Consider the following 26,268-nt stretch of genomic DNA (forward strand, 5'->3'; position numbering starts at 1 on the left):
TAAGGCAGGGTTTCGGGTACAGCCACTCATGCCTACCTTAAAGACCAGATCGTTCTCTCCACTCTTCAGGTTCCACTTGCTCCAGCCAAAGGCAAAAGAGGTTGCAACAAGAGACATTTGCTGATAAACCATGACTTCTGCTAAGAGGGTCTGTAAAAAAGTGGATGGAAATATCCAAAGCCAATAATTGTGAATGAAGCTTGGCACAGGAAGAAGGCCCAACCCTGATTTCCCTCTCTTGATGGCAATCTATATTATCACCTCTCTCTCTCTCATCTATCTCTTATCTGTCTGTCTGTCTATCCATCCATCCATCCATCCATCCATCCATCTCTATCATATATCATTTGTCTATATCATCTATCGTCTATCACAAGGGTCTTCAAACTTGACAGTTTTAAGACTTGTGGACTTCAACTCCTAGAATCCCGAGTTAACGTGACTGGAGGAAGAATTCTGGGAGTTGAAGTCCACAAGCCTTAAAGTTGCCAAGGTTGGACACTCCTGCCCTAAACCATGGTGGACAAACCCGAATGGCTGCATTCACACAGTCTTTACCCAAACAGGGCACATGGACTGAGGAAGAGACAGGAAAGGATTTCCCGGCTGCTTACTTTCTTGTTCACGCTGACATATTTTGTGGAGTATTCCGCGGGGAAGAGGTTCATGCCGGCTTTCTTCAGTGCTATCAGGAGGGACATGGGCGTCATCCATTTTTCTCTCAGCCCCATAAGCAGGTCAGAATCTTCCACTGTAGCCACAGAGTAGATCATGCACTGATTGTCCTGCCTCAGAAAAAACAGAAGACCCCCTAAACAGCCGTTTCGTTCTTTCCTAAGAGGTGAGCAAATATACGTCCACAACTTGAGGGAAAAAATTTCTGTTGCTAAGCAAGGTGGATATTAAACCAGTCGTTCTGCAACCTCTTTTCACCAGAGTTGTTAAGCGAATCACTGCAGTCATTAAGTGAATCGTGCAGTTGTTAAGCAAATCTGGATCCCCCCATTGACCTTAACTTACCAGAAGTCGGTAATGGCAACCACATGACCCCAGGAAAGTGCGACTGTCACAAATACCAGTTGCCAGGCCCTCCAATTTTGATCCCATGAGCGTGGGGAGCTGCAACGGTCATAAGTGTGGGTCATAAGTCACTTTTTTTCAGTGCCACTGAATGCTTCAATAGTTACTAACTGAATGGTTGGAAGCAGGGGTGGGATGCTGCCGGTATAACAACCGGTTCAGTGATCGTGCACTTTGCACGCGCGTGCGTGTGAACAGCAATGCAGAAATCCTTACCTGCTATGTTACTTTGGGGGAGTAAAACAGCTGAGGAGCGGCAATCCACTCTTTTGTGCTCACATGATTGCCAGAGCGGAACTAGTTCGCTCCCGGCAGATTGTTCTGACCCAGGCTTCATCAAACATAATGAAACACAAGTTTGTTTTATAAGCAAAATGCATTATTCTATGCATTACTTGCATTCCCAGCCAGAAGTAACCTTAAACACTTCCCCAAGATAAGCACATACCTTTCAGTGCTGAGGAATGCTGCCAAAAACAGAAGTATCCAATTAATTATAACAGAAACCAACCCAAGTACCAGAAAAAAACCAACCAGAGTACACAGAGCTTCAAGGAGGACTCGGAATCTATCAAACTACTTTGCTTCCTGCAAAGCTCTTCGTCATTGAGGTCTGACTTTTATCCCTTATGGGAGGGGCAATCACCTCCCAGCCTTACTCCCAAGTCACCCCTTCTGCTTCAGTTGCTCTCGCCTTCTGGAAGCTCTACGCATACACGCACTGGAAACAGGCTCCCCTGGGTCCTCTGCTTCGCTGCTGCCAGACTCCAAAGGCAGCACCCCACTCCCAGATGGTCCTGGCCCAATCCCTGCATTGGACGCAGGACCCTCGTCCAAGTCGTCTCCAGACTCCCTGACTTCCTCACTGTCTGATTCCGCTGCCGTCTGCACCGGCTGCCTGCAAACCACAACACTGATCTTCGGAGCTAGGGGTTCGCTCAAACCGGTCCAAACCGGCAGAATCCCACCCCTGGTTGTAAGTCAAAAACTACTGTGCTCTGAACAGCTAGAGCATTTGCCAAATCTATATAAATTGAAGCAAAGTGTGTGAAATTAGTTGTATAAACCATAGAGAACCATCCAGAAATACGAAATCACATTAGAGCTTCCTCAGCTCAACTTTAATTCCCCATTTAAGGAAAAACATTCACTTCTCTTTTTTTTTAAATGCAATTTGTTTTGCTCTTTCAAAAACCATTTCACTCACTTCTGTTTTATCTGAAACCTGCTTTAACTGCTGCCCAGATAACTCCAGTAGTAATATGGGATCGTTCACAGTTGGAGCAATTAATCAGTGGAACAACTGGCCTCCAGAAGTTGTGGGTGCTACAACACGAAGTTTTGAAGAAGAGATTGGACAGCCATTTGTGTGAAATGGTAGGTGGTTTCCTGTCTGAACAGGGGGTTGGACTAGAAGACCTCCAAGGTCCCTTCCAACTCTGTTATTCTCTTATCTTGAGTTTCACAGATCACCCCAATATCCTTGCCCAAACTGGTATGCGATTGCAGCTACACGTAGTCCTCGACTTACAACCATGATTGGGCCCAAAATTTATGTTGCTAAGTGAGACATTGGCTAAGCGAATTTTGCCCCATTTTTACGACCTTTTTTGCCACGGTGGTTAAAGTAAAGCACTGAGTTAAATTAGCAACGCATGGGTTAAGTGAATGTGGCCTCCCCATTGATTTGACTTGTCAGAAATCCGCAAAAGGTCGCATGACCCCTAGAACACTAGAACCGTCATAAATGTGAGTCAGTTGCCAAGCTTCTGAATTTTGATCTTGTAGCCACGGGGACGCTGCAACAGTCATAAGGGTGAAAAAAGACCATTAAGTCACTTTTTTCAGTGCTGTTGTAACTTTGAATGGTCACTGAATAAACTCTTGCAAGTTGAGAACTACCTATACTCAACACCAGGGGTCCCCAACCACCGGTCCCCGGACCGGTACCGGTCCGTGGATCATTTTTTACCGGGCCACAAAGCTTGGGCGCCGTGAGGAAGAGAGAGGAAGAAAAGAGCGCTATGGTATGCCCAGCGCTAGTCTCCCTTTTCCTCTCCTTCTCCTTCTCCCCCGTCAACCACGCACACGCACACATGCAGATAAAGCTGTTGCTGTTGCTGTTGCACCACGACCCGGAAGGACAGATTGAGCACAGGTGCTGAAGGAGCGCCACAGTGTCTGTCGCCAGAGCGCAAGGAAGCAGCAGCAGCTGCGGCGGCGGCGGCTGCTGCGACTCTGACTTTCCCGGGGAAGGTCATTCCCTGACCAGTCAGGCTTCCCAGCACACGCTTGCACCCCCGCCTCCCCCGCCACCCACTTCCTCGCAGGCGGAGGCGGGAAGCTGTGAGGAATTCGCGCGTGCTTTCTAGCCGGCTGTGACAAGTCTTTTATTTTTTTTGCCCAAGGCTGGAAAGAAGAAGGGCGACGGGTCACTGAGGAAGGTGGGAGAGACTGAGAAGGGAGAGAGAAGCCCGGCTAAAGCAGCTCCGCGCTGTTTTAGGGACTAGTAGTAGAAGGCGGTGGTTGGCGGCACTTGCCACCAGGCGATGCTTCCGGGTTTTCAGTTGGAAAGCGGCGTTTGGGTGCTCGCGCCTTAGTTTCGTCGAAGAGGAGGGGGCGGCTTATAACGAAGAGCCATCCCGATGGCGGTGGAGTCTCGCGTTACTCAGGTACCGGTCCGTGGAAGAATAAATAATCGTGAAACCAGTCCCTGGTTCAAAAAAGGTTGGGGGCCACTGCTCAACACCACAGACGGGTGGGATTCAGCCGGTTCGCACCGGTTTGGGAGAACCAGATGTTAAATTGACATCTGGTTCGCTGAACTGGTAACTGAACCAACCGGTTGGCCCCCACCCCTCCTGCCCCGCCCCTCCCAGGAATCTCCATGTGGCCCACTTTTCATGCAAGTAAGTGCAGGGTCTGCGCAGAGGTTCTGGGGTGTGTGAAAAACGAGCTTTCCGGAAGTCCGGAAACGGGCCTGTTTCCGGCTTCTGGAGGCCCTCCGGACCATGGGCGAGGCTGTTTTCACCCTCCCAGAGGCTCGAGGGAAGCCTCTGGACCCCGAGGAAGGTGAAAAACGCCCCTCCCAGAAAGGTCCGGTAGGCCCACCATGGCTACGCCCACCCAGCAACCGGGCAGCGAACCGGTTGCTGAGGTGTTTTAATCCCAGCCCTGACCCCAGATCTCTCGGTTGTCTTCCACGTACCTTGATGTGGATCTGGACTTCGGCAAAAGTGGTGAGGATGGTAAAAATAGCTTTGTCGGGGCCTACAGGCTGGAGCTCCCAGGCTTGATACGGCATGTTAAGGTGAGCGTCCTGAAGGAAGGTGACGGTGAAGAAGCCGTTCATTCTAAAGGAGATCTCCTTCTCTTTCATGTTGTAGATCACCTCCCCGATGTCGTCGGTTCTCCAGTGTTTCTCTTGGACATGGAAGAAAAGAAAGATATCTTGTGCCACACAGCTACTGAAATTCCTTATGTAACTTATTGCCAATGGGCTTCATGCTTCATCATAACAGAGTTGGACTTCCTTTATATCTTATGGGAGGGGCAATCACCTCCATGTCTTACTACCCCGTTGCCCCTTTTGTCTAACTGCTCTTGCCTTCTGGCAGCTCTGCGCACACACGAATTGGGTACAGGCTCTCCTTGTTCCTCTGCCTTGCTGCTGTCAGATTCTGGAGGCTGTACATCTATGTACGGTCTGTCTGTCTTTATCTGTCTATCTCTATCTATCTATCTATCTATCTATCTATCTATCTATCTATCTATCTATCCATTCCATGCATCCATCCATTTATCTATCTATCTATCTATCTATCTATCTATCTATCTATCTATCTATCTATTACCTATCTTATCTATCATCTATCTTTCTATCTACCACCTATCTATTAATACATCGATTCCATCCATTAATCCATCTCTGTCTGTCTGTCTGTCTGTCTGTCTGTATCTATCTATCTATCTATCTATCTATCTATCTATCTATCTATCTATCTATCGTCTATCTATCTATCATCTATCTATCTTTCTATCTTTCATCTATCTTTCTGTCATCTATCTTTCTATTACCTATCTATGTTTCATCTATCTTTCTGTTGTCTGTCTATCTATCTATCTATCTATCTATCTATCTATCTATCTATCTATCTATCTTTCATCTATCCATTCCATGCATACATCTATCTATCTATCTATCTATCTATCTATCTATCTATCTATCTATTGCCATCGATCTTTCTATTATCATACATCTATCCATCTATATCATCGTCAATCTACTATCTATATATGCGTTGTACATCTTTGTACAGTCTATCTATCTATCTATCTATCTATCTATCTATCTATCTATCTATCATCTTCCATTTATCTTTCTATCTGATTATCTATCTTTCTATCTTTCATCTTTCTTTCTTTTTTTATTATATTTTTTATTTAGAGAAATAATAAAAAAAATAATGGCTTGCGCAGAATCAGATAAGTTAACCTTAGAAATGAAAAATAAGGGGGAATCAGGTTACTATGAAACATGGAATAAGTTTTATCAGTGGCTTCAAAAAAGAAGGGAAGGCCGGGGTCGGGGTCGGGGAGTGGGAAATAGAATGAACAGAACCAAAAAGCAAATACTTTATCAATAATATGAAAGTTAGTGGTTTAGCAATATCTTTGTATATATGGCATATGTAACGCCAAAACGGTAGCACCGTTGTATACTTACAGTTGTAAGCAACTGGTTCATATTTATGATGGTTGCAGTGTCCCGGGGTTACGTGATCCCCTTTTACGACCTTCTGACAAGCAAAGCCAATGGGGGAGCCACTTAACAACGGTGTCACTAACTTAACCATTTGCAGTGTTTTGCTTCGCAACTGTGGGTGGTCACCAGCCCAGGAAAGCGGACTTTAGAATCTAGCTAAGTCTTGCTGCAGTTGTTAGAGGTGTACCGTACCTTGATTATCCCATCTTGCTATCAGCGGTTCTTCAAAATAGACCACAGAATCAGAAAGATGGATCGTGATTCCCACAGTCACGGCTGAGTTGTCTTCAGATTCCTCGCAGGATGCCGTATAGGGGTAAGTCTCTAATCCTGTATCCAAGACCTTCCAAGTAAGGAATGAAGAAAACGTAGCTGTGTTATAGAAATAAACTCCACTCACGCCTCTTCTTGACTCTAAACCAGGGGTGTCGAACTCGATGTCATCAGGGTTGGGTTTGACCTCGGGAGGGGTGTGTGGCTTATCCAGGAAGGGTGTCATCAGCTTTGCATCACTCGTGTTGGTGGAGCCTGTGGGAGTCCACAGCGAAAACCATGGACCATGGCCCACTACCAGGCCCTGGGCTGTTCAAAACTGAGCCGCAGGAGAAATGGGCAAGTGTGCATGTGTGAAGTTCCACTCGCATGTACAAAGAGCTCTTGTACTCACAGACGAAGCTCCATTCACGCTCATGCAGCTTCATGCGCAAGTGCAAATAGAGCTTTGCACGCAAACGCCCTTCGCTCAGGTGAGCGGAACTTCAGGTGCAAATGTAAGGACCTCCCACTCGCATGAGTGGAGGTTTGCATGCGAGTGCAAGCATCCTACACTCACCCACAAGGCTTCATTTGTGCACGTGGAGGGAACACATGCCGCTTACACAAATGGAGTTGCGCACCTGTGCACATGCCTGCCACTCACACGCCCCCTGGAGCGCTGGGCTAGCACATTCCTCTCCAGAGCTATTCCCCGTTGTATGACTGTTTATTCTCTTGTAATCCCTTTTTCTCCTAAGGCAGGACATAAAAATATATTCATTTTAGAGGTCCCAAATTTTAAAAGTTGATAGGTTTTAAAGTGCTTATCTGAGTTGAAGAAACCACAACATGTTTCTTGCTCAGTTGCCTAGCTAAGAGTTTCCCGTTCAGTGTGGTCAAACTTCCCTGTCTCGATAGAATACCTAACATGATATGCGCAAGGGCTAATCTAAGACATCATAAAAGTGAGGCTTAATTGTTAAAGTCTCAAAGCGGGGAATAAGGCAGGACATAAAAATATATTAATTATGGAGAAATCATGATACAAGTTTTATAGATAGCGAAATATGTGGTATTAGCAAGAGAAAGAACAAGGAAGCGTGAAAAGCCAAACTACAAGCCAGAGAGTTTAGTTATATTTCTGTGTTTTGCCCCTTTCTGAAGAAGTATATAGGCACGTGCTGTTCTATAAGAAGTTTGTTCAGAAGTGACTCTCACTAAAATACTCTGAACCTGTTGGCGCAAATAAAACCAACTTATTTTTGGATTCCAAGATCTGAGTCTCTTAATTTCCTGCAACGCTCCAAGGACCGTAAATACAAATACCTAACCGTCAGTACGTCCTCCTTTCTCCTCCTATTCTATTGTACTGTCCTCTTTCCCCAATTCCAGTGTCCTTCTTTGTACGTTCAGGTATCTAGTAACCCCATCCATACTGGGGCTGACAGGGGCTTTGTACACAACCCTTAAATCTCGGACAATATAAGTTGATCTGGTCTAATGTGTAGGTCAAATAAAGCTTTATTTCTTTGACGAAAGCACCCAATATGCTTTCCTCTCCTTTTTTGCTAAAAGAAAGTAGGGGTAAAAAAAAATCAGATTTGAGAAGGAGAGACCCTGTGGCAAGCGACCCCCTTTTCTCAGCCCCTCCCTCTTTAAGGGGAACATTACTTCCACGATGGTCCATCCCTTGACTAGCTTGGCTTGAGGCGGGAGCTTCAGCAAATCGCAATAGTAGACGCCTCCCACTGTCATGAACTGGTGCAAATCCACCGTGTAATCTTCAAGGATATCCAACTCGCTGATATCGAAGAGCCTCAGGGCTGAAACGTGAGCTGGAAAAGGACAGAGAGAGGGCAGGTCTGAGCTCCTCTGTAATTCTAAATTGACAGCAACGCCTCATTTCAGCCAAAAGAGCAGCGGCAAAGCAAGGTAACCGTTCTCCTTGCCAAGGCCTGGCAGCCTCTCAAATGGATTGGCCACAGTACGGAAGATGCTGCTGTGTTTGCCTTTTTTGGCCAGTGAAGAAGGGGCTTGCAACGTCCCGGGGGCTTATTATTCGTTTGTTTGTTAGTTTATTTCCCCTGACTTTGCTATTTTTATAAACACCTCAAGGCTGCACATACATCTAATGCTCCTTCCTCCCCACCAGTTTCCCCACAACAACCCTATGAGTTAGGATGAGCTGAGAGAGAACTGACTGGCCCAAAGTCACCAAGCCAACTTCCATCTCTCAAGCAGGACTAAAACTCGCCGCCTCCTGGTGATTGGCTCAAAGGCACCTTGTCAGTTTTCCTGCCTAAGGCAGGACTAGAACTCGCCACTTCCTGGTGATTGACTCAAAGTCACCTTGTCAGCTTTCATGCCTAAGGCAGGACTAAAACTCGCCACTTCCTGGTGGTTGACTCAAAGGCACCTGGTCGGCTTTCTTGCCTAAGGCAGGACTAGAACTCGTCTCCTCCTCCTCCTGATAATTGGCTCCAAGTCAGCTTTCATGCCTAAGGCAGGACTAGAACTTGCCGCCTCCTGGTGATTGGCTCAAAGACACCTTGTCGGCTTTCTTGCCTAAGGCAGGACTAGAACTCGCCACTTCCTGGTGATTGACTCAAAGGCACCTAGTCAGCTTTCATGCCTAAGGCAGGACTAGAACTCGCCGCCTCCTGGTGATTGACTCAAAGGCACCTAGCCAGCTTTCATGCCTAAGGCAGGACCAGAACTCGCCTCCTCCTCCTCCTGATAATTGGCTCCAAGTCAGCTTTCATGCCTAAGGCAGGACTAGAACTTGCCGCCTCCTGGTGATTGGCTCAAAGTCACCTGGTCGGCTTTCTTGCCTAAGGCAGGACTAGAACTCAACACCTCCTGGTGATTGTCCCAAAGTCACCCGGCATACCTAAAGCTGGACTAGTCTGAATTCTAGCCAGGTGCCTTCACTCCTAGACTAAACTGGCTCTTGCTTGTCAATGCTCTCCTGGTACAAAGATTTGGCTGAGGGCTTATTCTCCCACAGTCCAAGAAAACAGCCGGATATAAGATCGGTTTAAGTTTCATTACTAAAACAAAAGACAAATGGAACGGGGGCTTACCGCGGCCGAAAACGGAGCTTTCAGCTCACCGCACAACTTGGGTAGGAGAAAAAGGCACAATTGCTGGAACTGGGGTTGCCAAGTGAAGCAATCGTGTCACATTTTGGGGGGGGTTCCTTACGACTGTGTCGCTTCACGGTGGCATTCCCGGTCCAGGTTACCCTCGTTAAACAACACGGACTCGTCATAAAGGGACGTTGTTATTTAGAGCGGGACCACTTTACCTCTGGAGGTGGAGCGGAGGAAAAAGGAGCTTTTGTTGTAATGATCTTCTCGACTTCCGGAGCCCCGGGAGCTGCTGCTCCTTCTTCTTTCCGAATAACTGAAGACATCGCTGAAGGTCTAGAAAGGAGGAGAAGGCGTTGGCCTGGAACAAGCGCTGGCCAGGGGAATGATACTTATACATCACTTTGGGAGGCTGTCGACTCTCCTCTGATTAACCAAATATTAAAATCACTTCAAATGGCAAAATCAGAAAGGAGTTCAACCACGCTGTTCAAAACCTCCTTTTAAGAAGAAAGTAGACAGTCACTTATCTGAAATGGTGTAAGTTCTCCTGCTTGATCAGGGGTCTGGACTAGATGACCTCCAAAGTCCCTTCCACCTATTCTAGTCTAGCCTCTTCTCTTCTCTTCTCTTCTCTTCTCATCTCTTCTCTTCTCATCTCTTCTCTCTACGCTACGCTATGCTACGCTACACTATGCTATTCTATTCTTATTCTATTGCCTGTTCTATTCCATATTCTATTCTATTCTATTTTCTGCATTTCTATTCTATTCTATTCTTTAATTCTAATTCTATTCATTAATATATATTTGCTTGTAGGCAAGTAGAACCCAGGTCTTCTGCTCGCTTATCCAAAAAGATGATAAACTGCTTAAAACCCATCATCCTATTGGATAAGAACCAAGAGGATCAATGGGTGGAAGAGGTCAAAAGAGTCAAGATGGCGGTTGCAACTGTGTGAACGAAGCCCAGCCCTCTTTCTACGCAAGCATTGGGCAGCGGCAGCCGCCATCTTGACTCTTTTGACCCATCTTTGTAGATTCCTCGATAAGGTTTTCCTGGCTAAGCAGGGGGTTGGACTAGAACACCTCCAAAGTCCCTTCCAACTCTGTTATTCTATTCTATTCTATTCTATTCTATTCTATTCTATTCTATTCTATTCTATTCTATTCTATTCTATTCCTGTTCTGTCCTGTCCTGTCCTATTTCCTATTCTGTTCTGTTCTGTTGTATTCTGTTCTATTGTATTGTGTTCCATTCCATTCCATTCTCTCTACTTTACTCTACTCTACTCTACTCTACTCTACTCTACTCCACTCTTTCTACTCTACTCTACTCTACTCTACTCTACTCTACTCCACTCTTTCTACTCTACTCTACTCTACTCCACTCCGCTCCACTCTTTCTACTCTACTCTACTCTACTCTACTCCACTCCACTCTTTCTACTCTACTCTACTCTACTCTACTCTACTCTACTCTACTCTACTCTTTCTACTCTACTCTACTCTACTCTACTCTACTCTACTCTACTCTACTCCACTCTTTCTACTCTACTCTACTCTACTCCACTCCGCTCCACTCTTTCTACTCTACTCTATTCTACTCTACTCTACTCTACTCTACTCTACTCTACTCCACACTCCACTCCACTCCACTCCACTCCACTCCACTCCATTCTATTCTCTTTTTTTTTCTGTAAGTTTCTGCCCCGTCTTACCATGGTTCTCACTGAGGTTTCTGTTTTGATCTCAGAAACGTCTTTCAGGGTCTCTTCATTTTGGACGTCTGTGTCCTCACTGGGCTGAGCCACCCCCTCTGTGGACGGGAGGTCCAGCTTTGGGAACTCTTTGGGGAAAGCTTGAAAAGATGACAAGTGGTCATAGCGGGTGTGCAAGATGCGTACGGCCACATCGCAGGTGGTCAGCGGCTTGGGGAGGTCAAAGCCATGGCAGGGTTGCTGGTTCTCATCATGAAACAACTGGCTCCGGAATCTGACAGGGAAGGAATGGCAACCAAGGTTATACAGCAGTGACAGCTAACCTTTTCCACGTTGCGTGCCAAAAGTGCACTCGTGTACCTGCACCCATGATGCAATGTATGTGCGGCTCCCCCCGCCCCCTGCGCATGTGTGTTAGGAATGATAGTCACCTAACAGTTGCGTTGGCAATATATAAACCAGGATAGTCATTTAATACTGTTGTATTTTTAAGAGAATGCTGTAATTGTGATTGGCTGAGGTTCCTCCAACAGCCATAAGATGGAGTCAGAACCCTGGTTTGCACTTTTTGCATTTCCTGTTTGCCTTTTGCCTGATCATCATTCTGCTTGTATTGCTGTGAGTCTTGCAACTGTTCGCAAACTCCATTTACTGAACATTGTTTATGATACTGGTAAAGAAAAGTACTTTGTTTTTGGATTATCCCTGGACTGATTGTTTTGAATACTAACTGCTTTAACCATGTACGATTTGGACTGTTTGTTGGACTTTGTTTACCCGTTTACTGGAAGTAAAACTTACATTTTACTATTCAGTGTATTTGTGTGCTGGTTGTGTGTTATTCATCACCACTCTCACTATGTTTCCCTGACTGCACTCATTCTCCTAACGGGCAATACCTCAACAATGTGCGCATGTCCTCCTGCGCATGCACCAAACGCCTCTGCGCATGCGTGCACATCTCCCACATGTGTGTCTCCTCTCGCGCATGCAGGGCAGATACCCGACAATCAGCTGGCTGGCGGGGGTGCACGCATGCGCAGTGAGGCTCTTCCGGGTGACCTCTCGCATACTTCCCAATTGTGGCTCATCTCAATTGTGATCATAACATGAAGCTTCTCAGAGAATGTCATTCCTACCTTGCATTCTTCTTGAGATTGGCCCAAAGGCACAGCGTAATGTCCTTCTCTTTCATGACAAGTTCCATATTTCCACTTTCAGACTCTCCATAACTACTGGCTTGCTGTAAAGAGCATCAGAACGAAGGAATTAAGAAAAAATTTGCACCAATCTACCCAAGAAATTGTCCGCGACAGATAAAGGTACCTCTAATTACTGTTGTAAATATAACAAACCCAAAAAGAGCACTTTATCACATATGGTGGACTTAACAGATAATCATATAAAACAGATAATAGATGACCTTGTAGGTCATCTAGTCGAACCCCGCCCAAAGCAGGAGACCCCACACTATTTCTGACAAATGGCAGTCCAATCTCTTCTTGAAAGTCTCAAGTGATGGCGTTCCCACAACTTCCGAGGGCAACTTCTATTCCACTGGTTGATTGTTCTCACTGTCAGAAAGTTTCTCCTTATTTCCAGGTTGAATCTCTCCTTCCATCAATTATTCCTTCTCTGGCCTTCAGGTGCTTTGGAAAAGAGCTTGACCCCTTCCTCTCTGTGGCAGCCCCTCAGGTATTGGAAGAATGGTCCCCTGGTCCTTCTCTTCCCTAGACTAGCCAAGCCCAGTTCCTGCAACCGTTTTTCATATGTTTTAGCCTCCAGTCCCCTAATCATCCTGGTTGCTCTTCTCTGTACTTTTTCTAGAGTCTCAACATCTTTTTTATAATGTGAACAAAACTGGATGCAGTACTCTAGGTGTGGTCTTACTAAGACTTTATAGAGTGGTATTAGTACTTCCCTTGATCTTGATTGTATCCCTCTTTTCCCACAGAGGCTTGTGAAAAAGTGAAAAGACACTGGGCACAAAAACATGCATTGGGGGCAGGACAAGAAGCAATAAAGATGAAACTAATCAAGGGTGTAATTAGTATGTAATTTGATCCCCACATTCTCTCCCAATTTTCCAGGTCTGTATTATGGCCAACATTTTTCGCCCATACAAAATGTTCTACAGATGGCACCTTCCTCCCGCTAGATTGGCAAAAATGTTTAATTCAGACCCAAATTGTTGGAAATGTGGAAAAGAAAAAAGGCACTTATTTTCATACTTGGTGGACATGCCAGGAAGTGAAAAAATATTGGAATACAATTAAGACAATGGATAGAAGACATCACGAATCAGAAAATTGAATTTAATCCGGAAACTTTTTTATTAGGTATAATAACACAAAAATGCAATAAAACAGATAGATATATTATGTTACATATATTAACAGCTGCCAAGGATTTCATACGCACAACTCTGGAATGAAAAAAGGGTCCCACCAGAAGGCATGGTGATTAAAAAAATAATAGATTGTATAGAGATGGACAGGCTAACGATGAAAATAAAAGACAGAGAAGATTCCATTTATTGTAGGGCCTGGGATGCCTGGTATGTGTGGTTTAGAAATAAAAAGAAAATAAAATGGCAATTAGGAAAAGAATGAGGGAATATGTAAATATGTAAATATACCATGGAGAAGATTGAGATGTAAGGATAAAAGATACTGATTTACAGTAAGAGTAAAATGTCATGGTAAAGGAATAAGTAAATACATATACTGAAAAATGTGAGGAAATGCAAAAGATGTCTTGATGTTGATAACAATGTATAAAGTTTTGTTTTATGTTTTTAAAATTTGGGAAATTAATAAAAAATTATTTTAAAAAAAGAAACTAATCCAGGAGAGAAGCAACTTAGAACTAAGGAGAAACTTCCTGATAGTTAGAACAATTAACCAGTGAAACAACTTGCCTCCAGAAATTGTGAATGCTCCAACCCTGGAAGCTTTTAACAAGAGATTGGATAACCATTTGTCTGAAATGGTATGGGGCCTCCAGTCTGAATATTTATCACTAGGTTTTTTTTATTTATTAATATAAATTAAAAAAAAGAAAGAGCAACGTGTTCAAAATCCACATTATACAGTGTGTTGCCTGGTTACATTTCTTGGAGTAATATTCGTCACAATCATAGTAATAGTCTTCTCTAATGATAATTTCATGATAACAGTGCTTTTCCGTCATAACATTGATACCTATTAATTAGTAAAACTCATCACAATTAATCACAATTAATACGTTACAACAAACAACCCTGATAGTGAGATTAATCTTTCTCTCATAATCTTCGAGTTTCTAACTCCTGTTTCTCTTATTTAACCAATGATAGAACACCTCAAAATATTCAGTGTCTTCCTTTTCTTGAATTTCAAATGTTAGTTTATTCATTTCTGCACATTCTAAAAGATAATTTTGTCATTATCTTTTCTTCTGTGTGGATTTTCTCATCCTTCCAATGTTGTGCGAACACAATTCCGGCTGCTGTTAACACATGTACTATTAAAAATGCATTCCTTTTACTATAGTTATCTGGTATGATGCCCAAGAGGAATTTTTCCAGTTTTAAATCTATATGTTCACTTATCATTTTTTTTCTAGCCTGGGGTGTATTTTAGTCCAGTATTTATTTTATTTATTTTTGCTTTTGAACATGTCCACCACGTTTGATAATAAATGCCCGGAATTTGGTTGCACTTCCAGCACTTGGAAGATATATCCTTAAATATTCTGGCTAATCTTCTAAGCACTTACCACTAGTACTTACACTTATATACCACTTCATAGTGCGTTACAGCCCTCTCTAAATGGTTTACAGAGTCAGCCTCTTGCCGTCAACAATCTGGGTCCTCATTTTACCGACTTCGGAAGGATGGAAGGTTGAATCAGCTTTGAGTAGGTGAGAATCGACATGCTGGCAGTCGGCAGAATTTGCCTGTAATACTGCATTCTAACCACTGGGCCACCGTTGAGCAGGGTGGGAGTTGGACTAGAAGAGCTCCAAGGTCCCTTCCAACACTGTCGTTACTGTTGTTGCTGTTCAAATTAAACTGAGGGAGGAGAACAGCAGCTAGGCCGGTCCGAATGAGCAGCCCACCAATCCCACGTCATCTGAAAATCGGAGAAAAACGACGATGGCGGCGCCCACTTACCTTCAGCAGATGCTCTGTGGCTTGGTTGTATTTGTGATGAAGCAACTTCTGCAGGTGCACAATGGTCTCCTGGTACTGAATGACATCACTGGAAGGAAGCTCATCAAACGGAGTCTCCAGGACGTACATTTCCAACTTGGCAATGAGCTGGAAGACATTCCACTCCGTTAGAAGACACGCAGGGGCGGGGCGCAAATATTTTTACTACCAGTTCTGTAGGCGGGGCTAGGTGGACATGGCGATGTGACTGGGTGGGCATGGCTTCTTTTTTTTTTTGCAGCACACACACACACACACACACACACACTCCGTATTTTTGCCTCCTGGGCCTCAGGGAAGCCTCCTGGATGAAGCAATAAGACAGCAAGGAGGATCCTGGCACAGCTGATCGTCAGAACAGCTGATCGTCAGGAGTGGGGGGGGAAAGAAATACCCATAAGGAGTGACTGGGCAGGACAGGGCGGGCGGGGGCAGTCAGTGATGCTGCGCATGCATGAAAAGGACTTTCTCAGCAGGGAGGGGAGGGGCAGGCGGAGAGGGGCGAGGCCAGCCAGGGGCACAATTTTTTCACTTCTCTGAACTGGGCAGAATTGTAACAACCGGTTCGATAGAACCGGTCTGAACCGGTAGAATTCCACCCCTGAAGACAGGGCCTTCAGAGCAAACTGTCGTTGTGTATTGTGCATTGTATATGATCTCCTGCACTTATTTTCCACTTGCTCTTATACAGGTAGTCCTCAACCTACAACCATTCGTTTAGTGACTGTTCAAAGTTGCAACGGCACTGAGAAAATCAACTTATGAAAAGGGACTTACGTTCTCACAACCTTTGCAGCATCCCTATGGTCACCTGATCAAAATTCAGATGCTCGGCAACTGGCATGTATTTATGGCGGTTGTAGCAGAGGTGGGTATTCAGCAGGTTCTGACCAGTTCTGGAGAACCGGGAGCAGAAATTTTGAGTAGTTCGGAGAACCGGCAAATACCACCTCTGACTGGCCCTGCCAACCCCATCTATTCCTGCCTCTGGAGTCACAGCTGATTGGCTGAGTCTTCTTTTGTTGCCCTGCATGGGAGAATGGAGCTGGAAAGCAGGTTAGTGGGGTGGGGAGGGAATGGGGATTTTGCAGTATCCTTCCCCTGCCATGCCTACCGAGCCACGCCCACAGAACCAGCAGTAAAAAAATTTGAATCCCATCCCTGGGTTGTAGTCCCAGAATCATGTGATTATATTTTGCAACCTCCTGACATGCAAAATCAATGGGGAAGCCAGATTCACTTAACAACCGGCTTGCTAAGTTAACCATCACAGTGATTCACTTAAGAACGGTGGCAAGAAAGGTCGTAAAATGGGGCAAAACTCACTTAACTGTCTCGCTTTACAGTGGACATTTTTGTACTCAAATGTGGTTGTATGTTAAGGACTGCCATTATGTATTTTTATATGGTTTTTAATTTTTCCACTATAAACTACCCGGAGTAACATTAAGAGTAAGTTGGACAGTATCATCTTTATTTAATGACCACTAATCCCTGGGGCAACTGAATGGAGCTAGCGGAGTTTTTTTTAATGGCTGGATGCCCTTCCGATCGCTAATGCGGAGTCTTGATATATTCTCAGCGTGCCTAGAGAGAGAAATAGCTGCCTCTACCTAGGTTCGAACTCACAGCCTCCTGATTGTGAAGTGAGAACTCCACCTCTAGGCCACCGCACCCCTCCTTGAGTTGGACAGTATCTAAATTAAAAAATAATAAAATAAAATAAAATAAAATAAAATAAAATAAAATAAAAATAAGATATAAAATAAAATAAAATAAGATATAAAATAAAATAAAATACTAAAATAAAGATATAAAATAAAGTAAATAAAATAATAAAATGCAATACAATAATAAAAAAGTAAATAAAATAAATAATGAAATAAAGTAAAACAAAATAATAAATAAAATACAATACAATAAAACAATAAAATAAAATAAATGATAAAGTAAAACAAAATATAACATAATAAAATAATAAACAAAATATAACATAAAATAATAATAAAATAAAATAAAATAAAATAAAATATAAAATAAAATAAAATATAAAATAAAATATAAAATAAAATAAAATAAATAAAATAAAATAAAATAAAATAAAATATAAAATAAAATAAAATAATAAAATAAAATAAAATAAAATAAAATAAAATAAAATAAAATAAAATAAAATAAAATAAAATAATAAAATAAAATAAAATAAAATAAAATAAAATAAAATAAAATAAAATAAAAAATAAAATAAAATAAAATTATACCAGTCCTGCTCACTGTCTGAAGACGCATGACCTCTCTCTGGCTGGAGGAATGACTAGTACGGGATATAACCATGGCAGGAACTTACTTCCAGCACTTTGCTGCCTTTCTCGACCACCGTCGTAATATCATTCTCGGATTCTTCCAGCCACAAACTCATAAAAGTATTGATTTCCTGGGGAACGGTTGGGTCTGGGCTGCCGTCACAGCATGTATAATGTTCCCACTGGAGAAACACCAAGGCAGAAATGGATACAGATGGAAAGCAGAGAAGAGTTGGGCGGATTGGAAACAGAGGCGGGTAAAGAGTTTCACGGGATGATTCTCTTGCTTACAGGGAGCACTCGCTTAATGACCAGTTGCTTTAAAAAGCTGCAGGTAGTCCTCCACTTACAGTTCATTTAGTGACCCAAGCTACAACAGCACTGAAAAAAGTGACTTATGGCCATTTTTTTTTCACACTTACCACCGTTGTAAGCATCCCGCTGGTCGGTCATGGGATCAAAATTGGCAACTGGTTCATACTTACAACGGTAGCAGTGTCCCAGGGTCACATAATCCCTTTTTTGTGACCTTCAGACAGGCAAAGTCAAGGGGGGGGAGCCAGATTCACTTAACAACGATGTTACTAATTTAACCACTGCAGTGCTTCACTTAACAACGGTGGCGAGGAAGTTCGTAAAGGGGGGCAAAACTCACTTGACAAATGGCAACATAAATTCAGGGCTCAATTGTGGTCATAAGGCGAGGATTATCTGTACTTCTGGCCTGTCCTCAGAGTTAATGCTGTCACCGCCACACACACCACCATGTAGTAACTCTTTCAAATGTTGTAAAAGATACTTTTTATACCTATATTACCATGATTTGTGATTGCTTTTGACCCTTTTTCGGCAGAAAGTGCCAAAAAACCCGCTTGGATATACTGGGTTGGCTTAATGGCCACATGGTTTGCTTAATGACCATGGTAACTCATTTAATGACCATCGGAAAATGGTTGCAGAATAGAGTTAGGTCAGGAGGTAACTCACTTAATGACTCCAGTGACTATAATATTCTAGGCCCATGATTTTGAACCTATGGCACGCCTGCCCAAAGTGGCACGCGAAGCCATGTTGCCTGGCATGCGTGGCCTTGCCTGTTTGTCTTCCGGGTTTCTGACGTGCATATGCGCATGATGATCAGCTGTTCTTTACACATGTGGGAGTGCCGAAAAGCGGCCTGCACATGTGAGCCAGCCCGCTGGTTGTCAGGTGCACATGCATGCCAGAACCCGGAAGTTGGCTTTTCCAGAGCGCGATCCCTGTCATGCCCCTGGTGGAGACTGACTGTGAGAAAGAGGAGGAACAGCCAACAGGGAGTGGAAGTGGGGCTCCGGAGGTTGTGGAGGAGGCTGGGGAAGGGCAGAGGCCGGCTGAGCAATCAGAGGAGGATCCAGGCCCATCCCCTCTCCATCCTAGGGCACGCAGGGAGGAGAGGATAAGGGAGAGGCGTGGTCTACTCAGGAGGAGAGGGCCATGATCCTCCTCATGGTTTGCAGCTGTGAGCTCTGTATATCAAAGTTTGGAACTGCGTATTCACAGATGCTGGAGTCAAATTAGTGCATTCCTTGGATGGTTTATCTCGGTTTATCTTTGTTGCCGTTCTTCCCATGGACTCTCCCTGGTTATCTTCCTGGAATGTGTGATTAATTATCTTGGTTTGCCTTGGAAATCTCGTCAATGCAGTTTGTTTTGGGTTTCCTTTTACTTCATTATCTACTTTTTGAGTTTAAACTGTGACTAATAAAACAGCGAAGCTAAGCTGAAGGCATTACAAGACCTTGATTCATGTTTTAATTTTTGTGTTATTTTTGAGACACTACGGGTCATCGCAATCCCTTTGCATGTGTGGCAGTGCCGAAAACCACCCTAGGCATGCGCGCCAGCCTATAATCGGGTGCATATGCATGCTAGAACCCAGACGTTCGGCTTTTCTGGAGTGCGGCCCTGAAGAGCGCATGTGCGCGCTACGTTTCTGCGCACCAAGTGCCGAAAAAGTTCGCCATCTAGGCTAATTGTGATTGCAATTAAAGGATTACTTGTACAGTGAAAAACTTACAGATTTGCATCCTTTAAAAATTACACCGTAAATTTCATTTTTCCCTCCTCGCAGGAAACCGGATCCAAATATTCCAGGGCATGCATACCTTAGCCAGGGCTTTACTTTTCAGCTTCCATTCACTCGCAAGGAAAAAGCTCTCTTCTAACTCAGAAAGTTCAGCTAACTCCTCACCCCTGCGTTCTTGATCCTGAACGGGACATAGGAAAGAGATCTCTTATTTATTTTAAATGCACCTAGTCCATTGCAATTTGACTCCTTGTCCTTGAAGATGACTCGGAAACTGCAACTGTTCACAAAACGCAGCCTGGTGAGTATTTATGAACCCACAGGTATAGTATCAGAGGTGGTATTCAGCAGGTTCTGACCAGTTCTGGAGAACCAGTAGTGGAAATTTTGAGTAGTTTGGAGAACTGGCAAATATCACCTCTGACTGGCCCCGCCCCCATCTATTGCCCGCCTCCTGAGCCCCAGCTGATTGGCTGGGTCTTCTTTGGTTGCCCTGCACAGGAGAACGGAGCTGGAAAGCAGGTTAGTGGGGTGGGGAGGGAATGGGGATTTTGAAATATCCTTCCCCTGCCATGCCCACCAAGCCACCGCCTACCAAGCTACGCCCACCAGGCCACGCCCACAGAACAGGTAGTAAAAAAATTTGAATCCCACCACTGTATAGAATAGGTGGTACCTGGCTCAATAGTAATAACTGCGGAGAGGGATCTTGGAGTCCTAATGGACTATAAATATAAATATGAGCCAGTAGTGTGCTGCAGCTGTCAAAAAAGCCAACACACTTTTAGGCTGCATTAACAGAGGGCTAGAATCAAGATTACATGAAGTGTTAATGCCACTTTAAAATGCCTTGCATCACTGCATCCAGTTTTGGTCACTATATCACAGAAAAGATGTTGATAATCTAGAACAGGGGTGTCCAACCTTGGCAACTTTGCTGGCTGAGGAATTCTGGGAGTTGAAGTCCACAAGTCTTAAAGTTGCCAAGGTTGGACACCCCTGTTCTAGAAAGAGTGCAGAGAAGAGCAATAAAGATGATTAGGGGCCTGGAAGCTAAAACATATGAAGAACAGTTGCAGGAATTGAATATATCTAGTCTAATGAAAAGAAGGACCAGGAAATAGATTTTATGAGTGGCTTAAAACAAGGGATAGAAATTAGAGGAAGAAAAACGATGAATGTTCTTATTAAAAACAGGGAAGATATATAACCATAATTGCTATAAATATTAAAAATATGAATGAGTTAAATACAAAGAATGAGAATTGTATTGCATGGGAATGTAGTATTATTAGAGCTGTTAATTTAGGTGCTATTACATTATTAGTATTATTATTAGTAAATGGGACAATATTTTTTACAGAATTAGCTATGTTTCTTTTTTGTGTGTTTAAATAATGTATACGAAGAAAACACTGTGTTCAAAAAATGTTTATGAATAAAATCCAAAAAAAGAAAAAAGGAAGAAAAGAAGGACCAGGGGTGACAGGATAGCAATGGTCAAATATTTGAGGGGCTGCCACAAAGAAGAGGGAGTCAACCTATTTTCCAAAGCACCTGTGGGAAACAAAAATATAGGCTACTTATCTATCAGATTCAACAAGGCCTTTGAATGATAGCAGGCTGCAGAATAAAGAGACATAAACCGAAGTTTGAGATAGGATGATTTCAAAATGTACCAGAACTATTTGTAATCCCGCTGAGCCGTTGCTAATTGTGAACATGATTTTGCAAAGTATGTAGCTTTATAAATATATTTGGACATAGAGGGACGAAACCACCGTGAGAAATAAGAAACTGAAAGTAGCTGAGGGATAGAGGTTTGAGATGTATACGGGTGTATGTGGAGACTGTCTGTCAATAAAGAGGAACAAGGTAGTTGTGAAATGCGTGCAGAAAAGTATAAAAATAATGTTTTGGGATGTATTCTATGCCACTGCCCTAGTTACTCCTTGCTGGTCTCAGCTATGTCTGTGGACCTCATTGCAATGGGTTATTGATATAAGCTGTGTTATGATGGCTGTTCGTGTTCCAAATTGATCCTGGATTGTGCAGAGATGGATAGACTCACAATGAAATTAAATGATAAAGAAGACTCGGAATATTATTCAATTTGGAACATTTGGTATCAATGGGTAGACAGTAAAACATGAAAAATATAGATTAAAAGAGGAAATAAAATTGGCATATTGGTATATAGGTAGGACCAAATTGAAACTGTTGAAATCAAGAAATTGCCAGAAAATGGAGATCTATGTAAATATTCATATTTAATTTATAATATATATGTAGTTATACTTATATTGTATACTGAAAAATATATAACATCTTTTTTATGACTATGGAATAGAGAGCACAGTACATAGATTATAATTATGTAGATTTATTTCTGATTTTTCTCTTTTTAGATATATATACGTACTTAGTGCTAATATGGCATTTTTTCTCTTCTGAAAAACTTTTTACCAATAATATTAAGGCACTGTAAATTAGTATTACCAATACTATGAATAACTGTCAAGTATTAATTGTATGTATTGTATTTATTGTACTGTCAGAAATGATGCTGAAAGATATTGACATATCTTCCATTATAGAAATTTTTGTAATTTTTTAAATATTTTGAATTTTTGTAAACTTTTTAATATTTTGAACTTCAATAAAGTATTTTTAAAATTGAAAAAAAAAAGGAGAGAAGCAACTTAGAACTAAGGAGAAAGTTCCAAACAGTGGAAACAATTAAGTAGTAGAACAACTTGCCTTCAGAAGTTATGGGTGCTTCATCACTGGAGGTTTTAAAGAAGAGATTGGACTACCATTTATTTGAAATAGTGTAAGTTTTCCTGCCTGAGCAGGGGGTTGGACTAGAAGACCTCCAAGGTCCCTTCCAACTCTGTTATTTTGTTACCCATGAAAGGTACATTGGCTAACAACTGGCTTTGAGGTTCATTTCAAGATATTGGTTGTTAACTCTTTGTGATTCAGATCCAGGTTTGATTAATAAGACATAGTAAAAAAAAATTCCCCACATTAATCAATTTCTAGCACAATTGGACTCCTGATTTCCTCTTCGAAATTATCCCTTAAGCTATTCAGTAAACTACACTTTGATTAAAATCGGTGATTTCAAGACCAGCCAGGATCTTGAAACCATATTTTGAGCTCACACTTGTCCTAACAAGCTATACTTCTCTTCCAGTGGTGGGATTCAAATTTTTTTACTACCAGTTCTGTGGGCGTGGGCTTGGTATGCATGGTGTGGCTTGGTGGGCGTGGTATGGCTTGGTGGGTGTGGTGGAGCTTGGTGGGTGTGGTGTGGCTTGGTGGGCGTGATGCGGCTTGGTGGGCGTGGTGTGGCTTGGTGGGCATGGCAAGGGACAGATACTGTAAAATCTCCATTCCCTCCCCACTCCTGGGAGAAGGTTACTGCAAAATCCCCATTCCCTCCCCACCCCACTAACCTGCTTTCCAGCTCCGTTTTCCAGTGCAGGGCAACAACAGAAGACCCAGCCAATCAGTTGGGACTCAATGGGAGGCAGAGAATAGATGGGGGCTGGGTCAGTCAGAGGTGGGATTTGCCGGTTCTCTGAACTACTCAAAATTTCCGCTACCGGTTCTACAGAACCGGTGAGAACCGGCTGAATACCCACCTCTGCTTCTCTTCATTTGGGGGTTACATAACTCCCCAACTGCTTCTTCAGGGAGGCTCAGTAAGGTAAGGTCAGTGTTACAATCCAAATCCCAATTCTTGTAAAAAAAAGGGTGTGTGTGGATGGGGGAAATTGGGGGTATCAGGCTGGAATCATGATAAGATCCTCCACTGTCTTTCAGGTGGCAAACTCTGCCATGAAGTGATGAAGTCACAAAAGCTGAAGGAGGTTAGAAAAAGATCTTAGATGCTTCTCCTCTGGAGTTTTCTAAACTGGCACGATGTCCGTTCTGTTTGGTTCTTCGTATTTTTAACTGGATTTGGACTAGGACTTCGGAATGTATTTTCTTGTTTTACTGACCATAAGCCTCCTGAGGGTGGTACATTAATGCCTGCCCTAGATTTGGGGGGGAAGGGGTTGGCGGGGTTAATTTTCCCAAGGGGCCAGATGAGACTGTTGTGGCGGGCTGGCAAAAGTGAGTGGCCATGCAAATAAAGTAAATTGTTAAAAGAAAAGAAAAAAGAAAAACAGCTTCAAAATAAAAGCAATCCAGATGAGCCAGACAGCCAAAGGGCCGGATGGAGCCCAGGGGCCGAAAAAAATGCCCAGGTTTCCCCTAGATAATAATAATAATAATATCCACAGCAAGGTCTGAGGGAGCTCACTTTGGCTTCAAGGCGCTCCGTCTTCTCTCTTTCAATACGCTCCCTTTCAGCCTTCACAGCTTGTTCATGCTCAGCACGTAAGCGGGCTTGCTCTGAGGAACAAAACGAAAGACACGATGAACCAGGTTTTATTTTATTATTTTTATTATTTCTATTCTATTCTATTTTTTAGATTATTTTATGTTTTTCTTCCTATTATTCTATTGTATATTCTATTCTATTTTTTTGTTATTTTATTTTTCCCTATTATTCTCTTCTCTTCTATATTTTATTCAATTTTTTGTTTATTTTATTTTATGTTATTTTATTTTTTCCTATTGTTTTATTCTATTCTTTTTTATTTATTTTATGTTATTTTTTTCTTCCTATTATTCTATTTTATTTTTTGTTTATTTTATTTTTTCCTTATTCTATTCTATATTCTATTCTATATTCTATTCTATTCTATTCTATTCTATTCTATTTTATATATTCTATTCTCTCTTTTTTATTTATTTAATTTGTTGTTTTATTTTATTTTTTCCTATTATTCTATTCTATTCTTTATTTTATTTTGTTATTTTTTTTCTTCCTGTTATTCTATTCTATTTTATTCTATTCTTTATTTTATGTTATTTTATTTTTCCTATTATTATATTCTATATTCTATATTCTATATTCTATTCTATTCTATTCTATTCTATTCTATTTTATTTTCTATTCTATTCTAATAATAATCCTGATTTCCTTGAACACAAATCCAGGTCATCTTTGACTTACAAGCCCAAAATTTCCATCGCTAAGTAAGACAGTGGTTTATGTGAGCTTTGCCTCATTTTATGGCCTTTCTCGCCACAGTTGTTAAGTGAATCGCAGCGGTAGTTGAGTTAGCAACAAGGTTGTTAAATGGATCAGGCTCCCCCATCAACTTTGCTCGTCAGTAAGTCGCACAAGGGAGTCAAACGACTCCCTTGGACGCTGCAATGGTCATAGGTATGAATCAGTTGCCAAGACTCTGGATTTTGAACAGGGGACTGTGAAGATGTTGCAATGGCCATAAGTGTGAAAAAAGGTCACTTTTTTCAGTGACGTTGTAATCTCAAATGGTCGCTAAACAAACTGTTGTCAGTCAAGGACCACCTGTAACACAGAGGGTAGAAAATCCACCTACCTTCCTCAAACAGTCGCCGTTCCTCTTCTTCTCTTAGCATCCTCATCCGTTCAGCTTTACTAATCTTCTTAGTACCCGCAGACTGAACCCAGACAAAACAACAGAACGGAAGTTTAAATTTAAAGACATTTCTAAAAAGGACAGAGCAGAAAGGGGACTTCAAATATTTCTTACTTATATTGGTAAAAATATATATCCACTTTTCAAATCAGGACATTGATTTGATCAGACAAAAATTTGTTTTGAAACTGTGGAATGGAGGATGAACTGATCTTTATTTTCCTACTAGCTCCCTACCTGTGTTTTGCTACGAAACTATGTGGTCGGGCTTAGTTTTTGGGGAGGAAAATAAGGGGGAAAATTCTGCCTCTGCCTACCAGCATCCATCCTTATTCATCTGGCTAGCATCCTGCCAGTGTGGGAGAAAGTTGAGGGCAGTTTGGAAACTGAAACAGTATTTCCTGTGTGACCAAGAAGGAGACAGCAAGGAACCTGCACGTGGCTTAGCTCAACTGTTCTGTACTAAAGCTGGTTGCTGCTGTGAAACTAAATCTGAAACTGAAACTCCTCTGCTTGTGCTTTGCATTTGGAACAGATTTTTTTTCAGGTGGGGAGGGGGAGTAGAACTCCTTAGCATCAGAGCATGTTAATAATATATGAAATACTAACGCTCTGATCATTTCAAAAAATCCTTTCTTAGTGAGCACCTAGAAGCCAAGAGGAACATACGTGCAAAATTTCAAGTTTGTAGGCTTCACGGTTCTGGAGATTTTGTGATGATGCATGAGTGGTATTCGGCTTTTATATAAGATTGGTACGATGTTGACATTGAAATGGGCAACTGAGAGATTACAGGGTGAATAAATCTACTCCCATCACATGGACACATCAGAGCTGCCATTTTAATTACCCACAATGCCCCACCATGTGGCAATGCCATGGAGCAGCTGGGGAACTAAAATGGTGGTACTGAATGCTGAAGACTTTGTGAATCACTGATGCACAAGATCCTCCAAAGAGATCCATCAAGTTCAAATCCAGCATGGAGACATCCCTGCTCTTCTCTTGGACAGATTATTTGTCCCAGGGCAGGACACTTTCTGCCCTGGGCAATCTAGAACAGCAGTAAGCAATCCCATCTTCTCCAGATCTTCTGGAATTTCAGCTCAAGCCACCTCAGACAGGTTGGTCAATGGCAAGAAATTGCCAGAGTTATCATCCAGCTTTAAGTATCGGAAGATAAACAGGAAACTCTTGACTTAACAAACCAATATTGGTGTGGAGAAGGGAACCTGCTAAAGCCAAATGGACCTGCAATCTGAATTTATATA

The 26,268-nt window shown here is 42.5% G+C and overlaps 1 protein-coding gene across 1 annotated transcript in view; it reads right to left on the reverse strand.

The window, feature by feature from the left end:
• The window catches only part of DNAI7 (dynein axonemal intermediate chain 7), a 31,479-nt gene that overhangs the window by 1,607 nt on the left and 3,604 nt on the right, over nt 1–26,268 (reverse strand). Inside the window, exons 2-14 of the mRNA XM_087935265.1 lie at nt 24,938–25,019; nt 23,788–23,879; nt 19,552–19,653; nt 17,452–17,589; nt 15,066–15,212; nt 12,048–12,151; nt 10,909–11,182; nt 9,408–9,525; nt 7,772–7,935; nt 6,038–6,188; nt 4,289–4,503; nt 615–785; nt 37–150 (exon numbers count right to left, since the gene is read on the reverse strand). Coding sequence (XP_087791391.1) covers nt 37–150; nt 615–785; nt 4,289–4,503; nt 6,038–6,188; nt 7,772–7,935; nt 9,408–9,525; nt 10,909–11,182; nt 12,048–12,151; nt 15,066–15,212; nt 17,452–17,589; nt 19,552–19,653; nt 23,788–23,879; nt 24,938–25,019 — 1,872 coding nt within the window. The remainder of the gene's footprint in view (nt 1–36; nt 151–614; nt 786–4,288; nt 4,504–6,037; nt 6,189–7,771; nt 7,936–9,407; nt 9,526–10,908; nt 11,183–12,047; nt 12,152–15,065; nt 15,213–17,451; nt 17,590–19,551; nt 19,654–23,787; nt 23,880–24,937; nt 25,020–26,268) is intronic.

The sequence above is a fragment of the Pseudonaja textilis genome, chromosome 5, assembly GCF_049901715.1.
Source record: "Pseudonaja textilis isolate UNSWEBS1 chromosome 5, rPseTex1.2, whole genome shotgun sequence".
Classification (NCBI taxonomy): domain Eukaryota; kingdom Metazoa; phylum Chordata; class Lepidosauria; order Squamata; family Elapidae; genus Pseudonaja; species Pseudonaja textilis.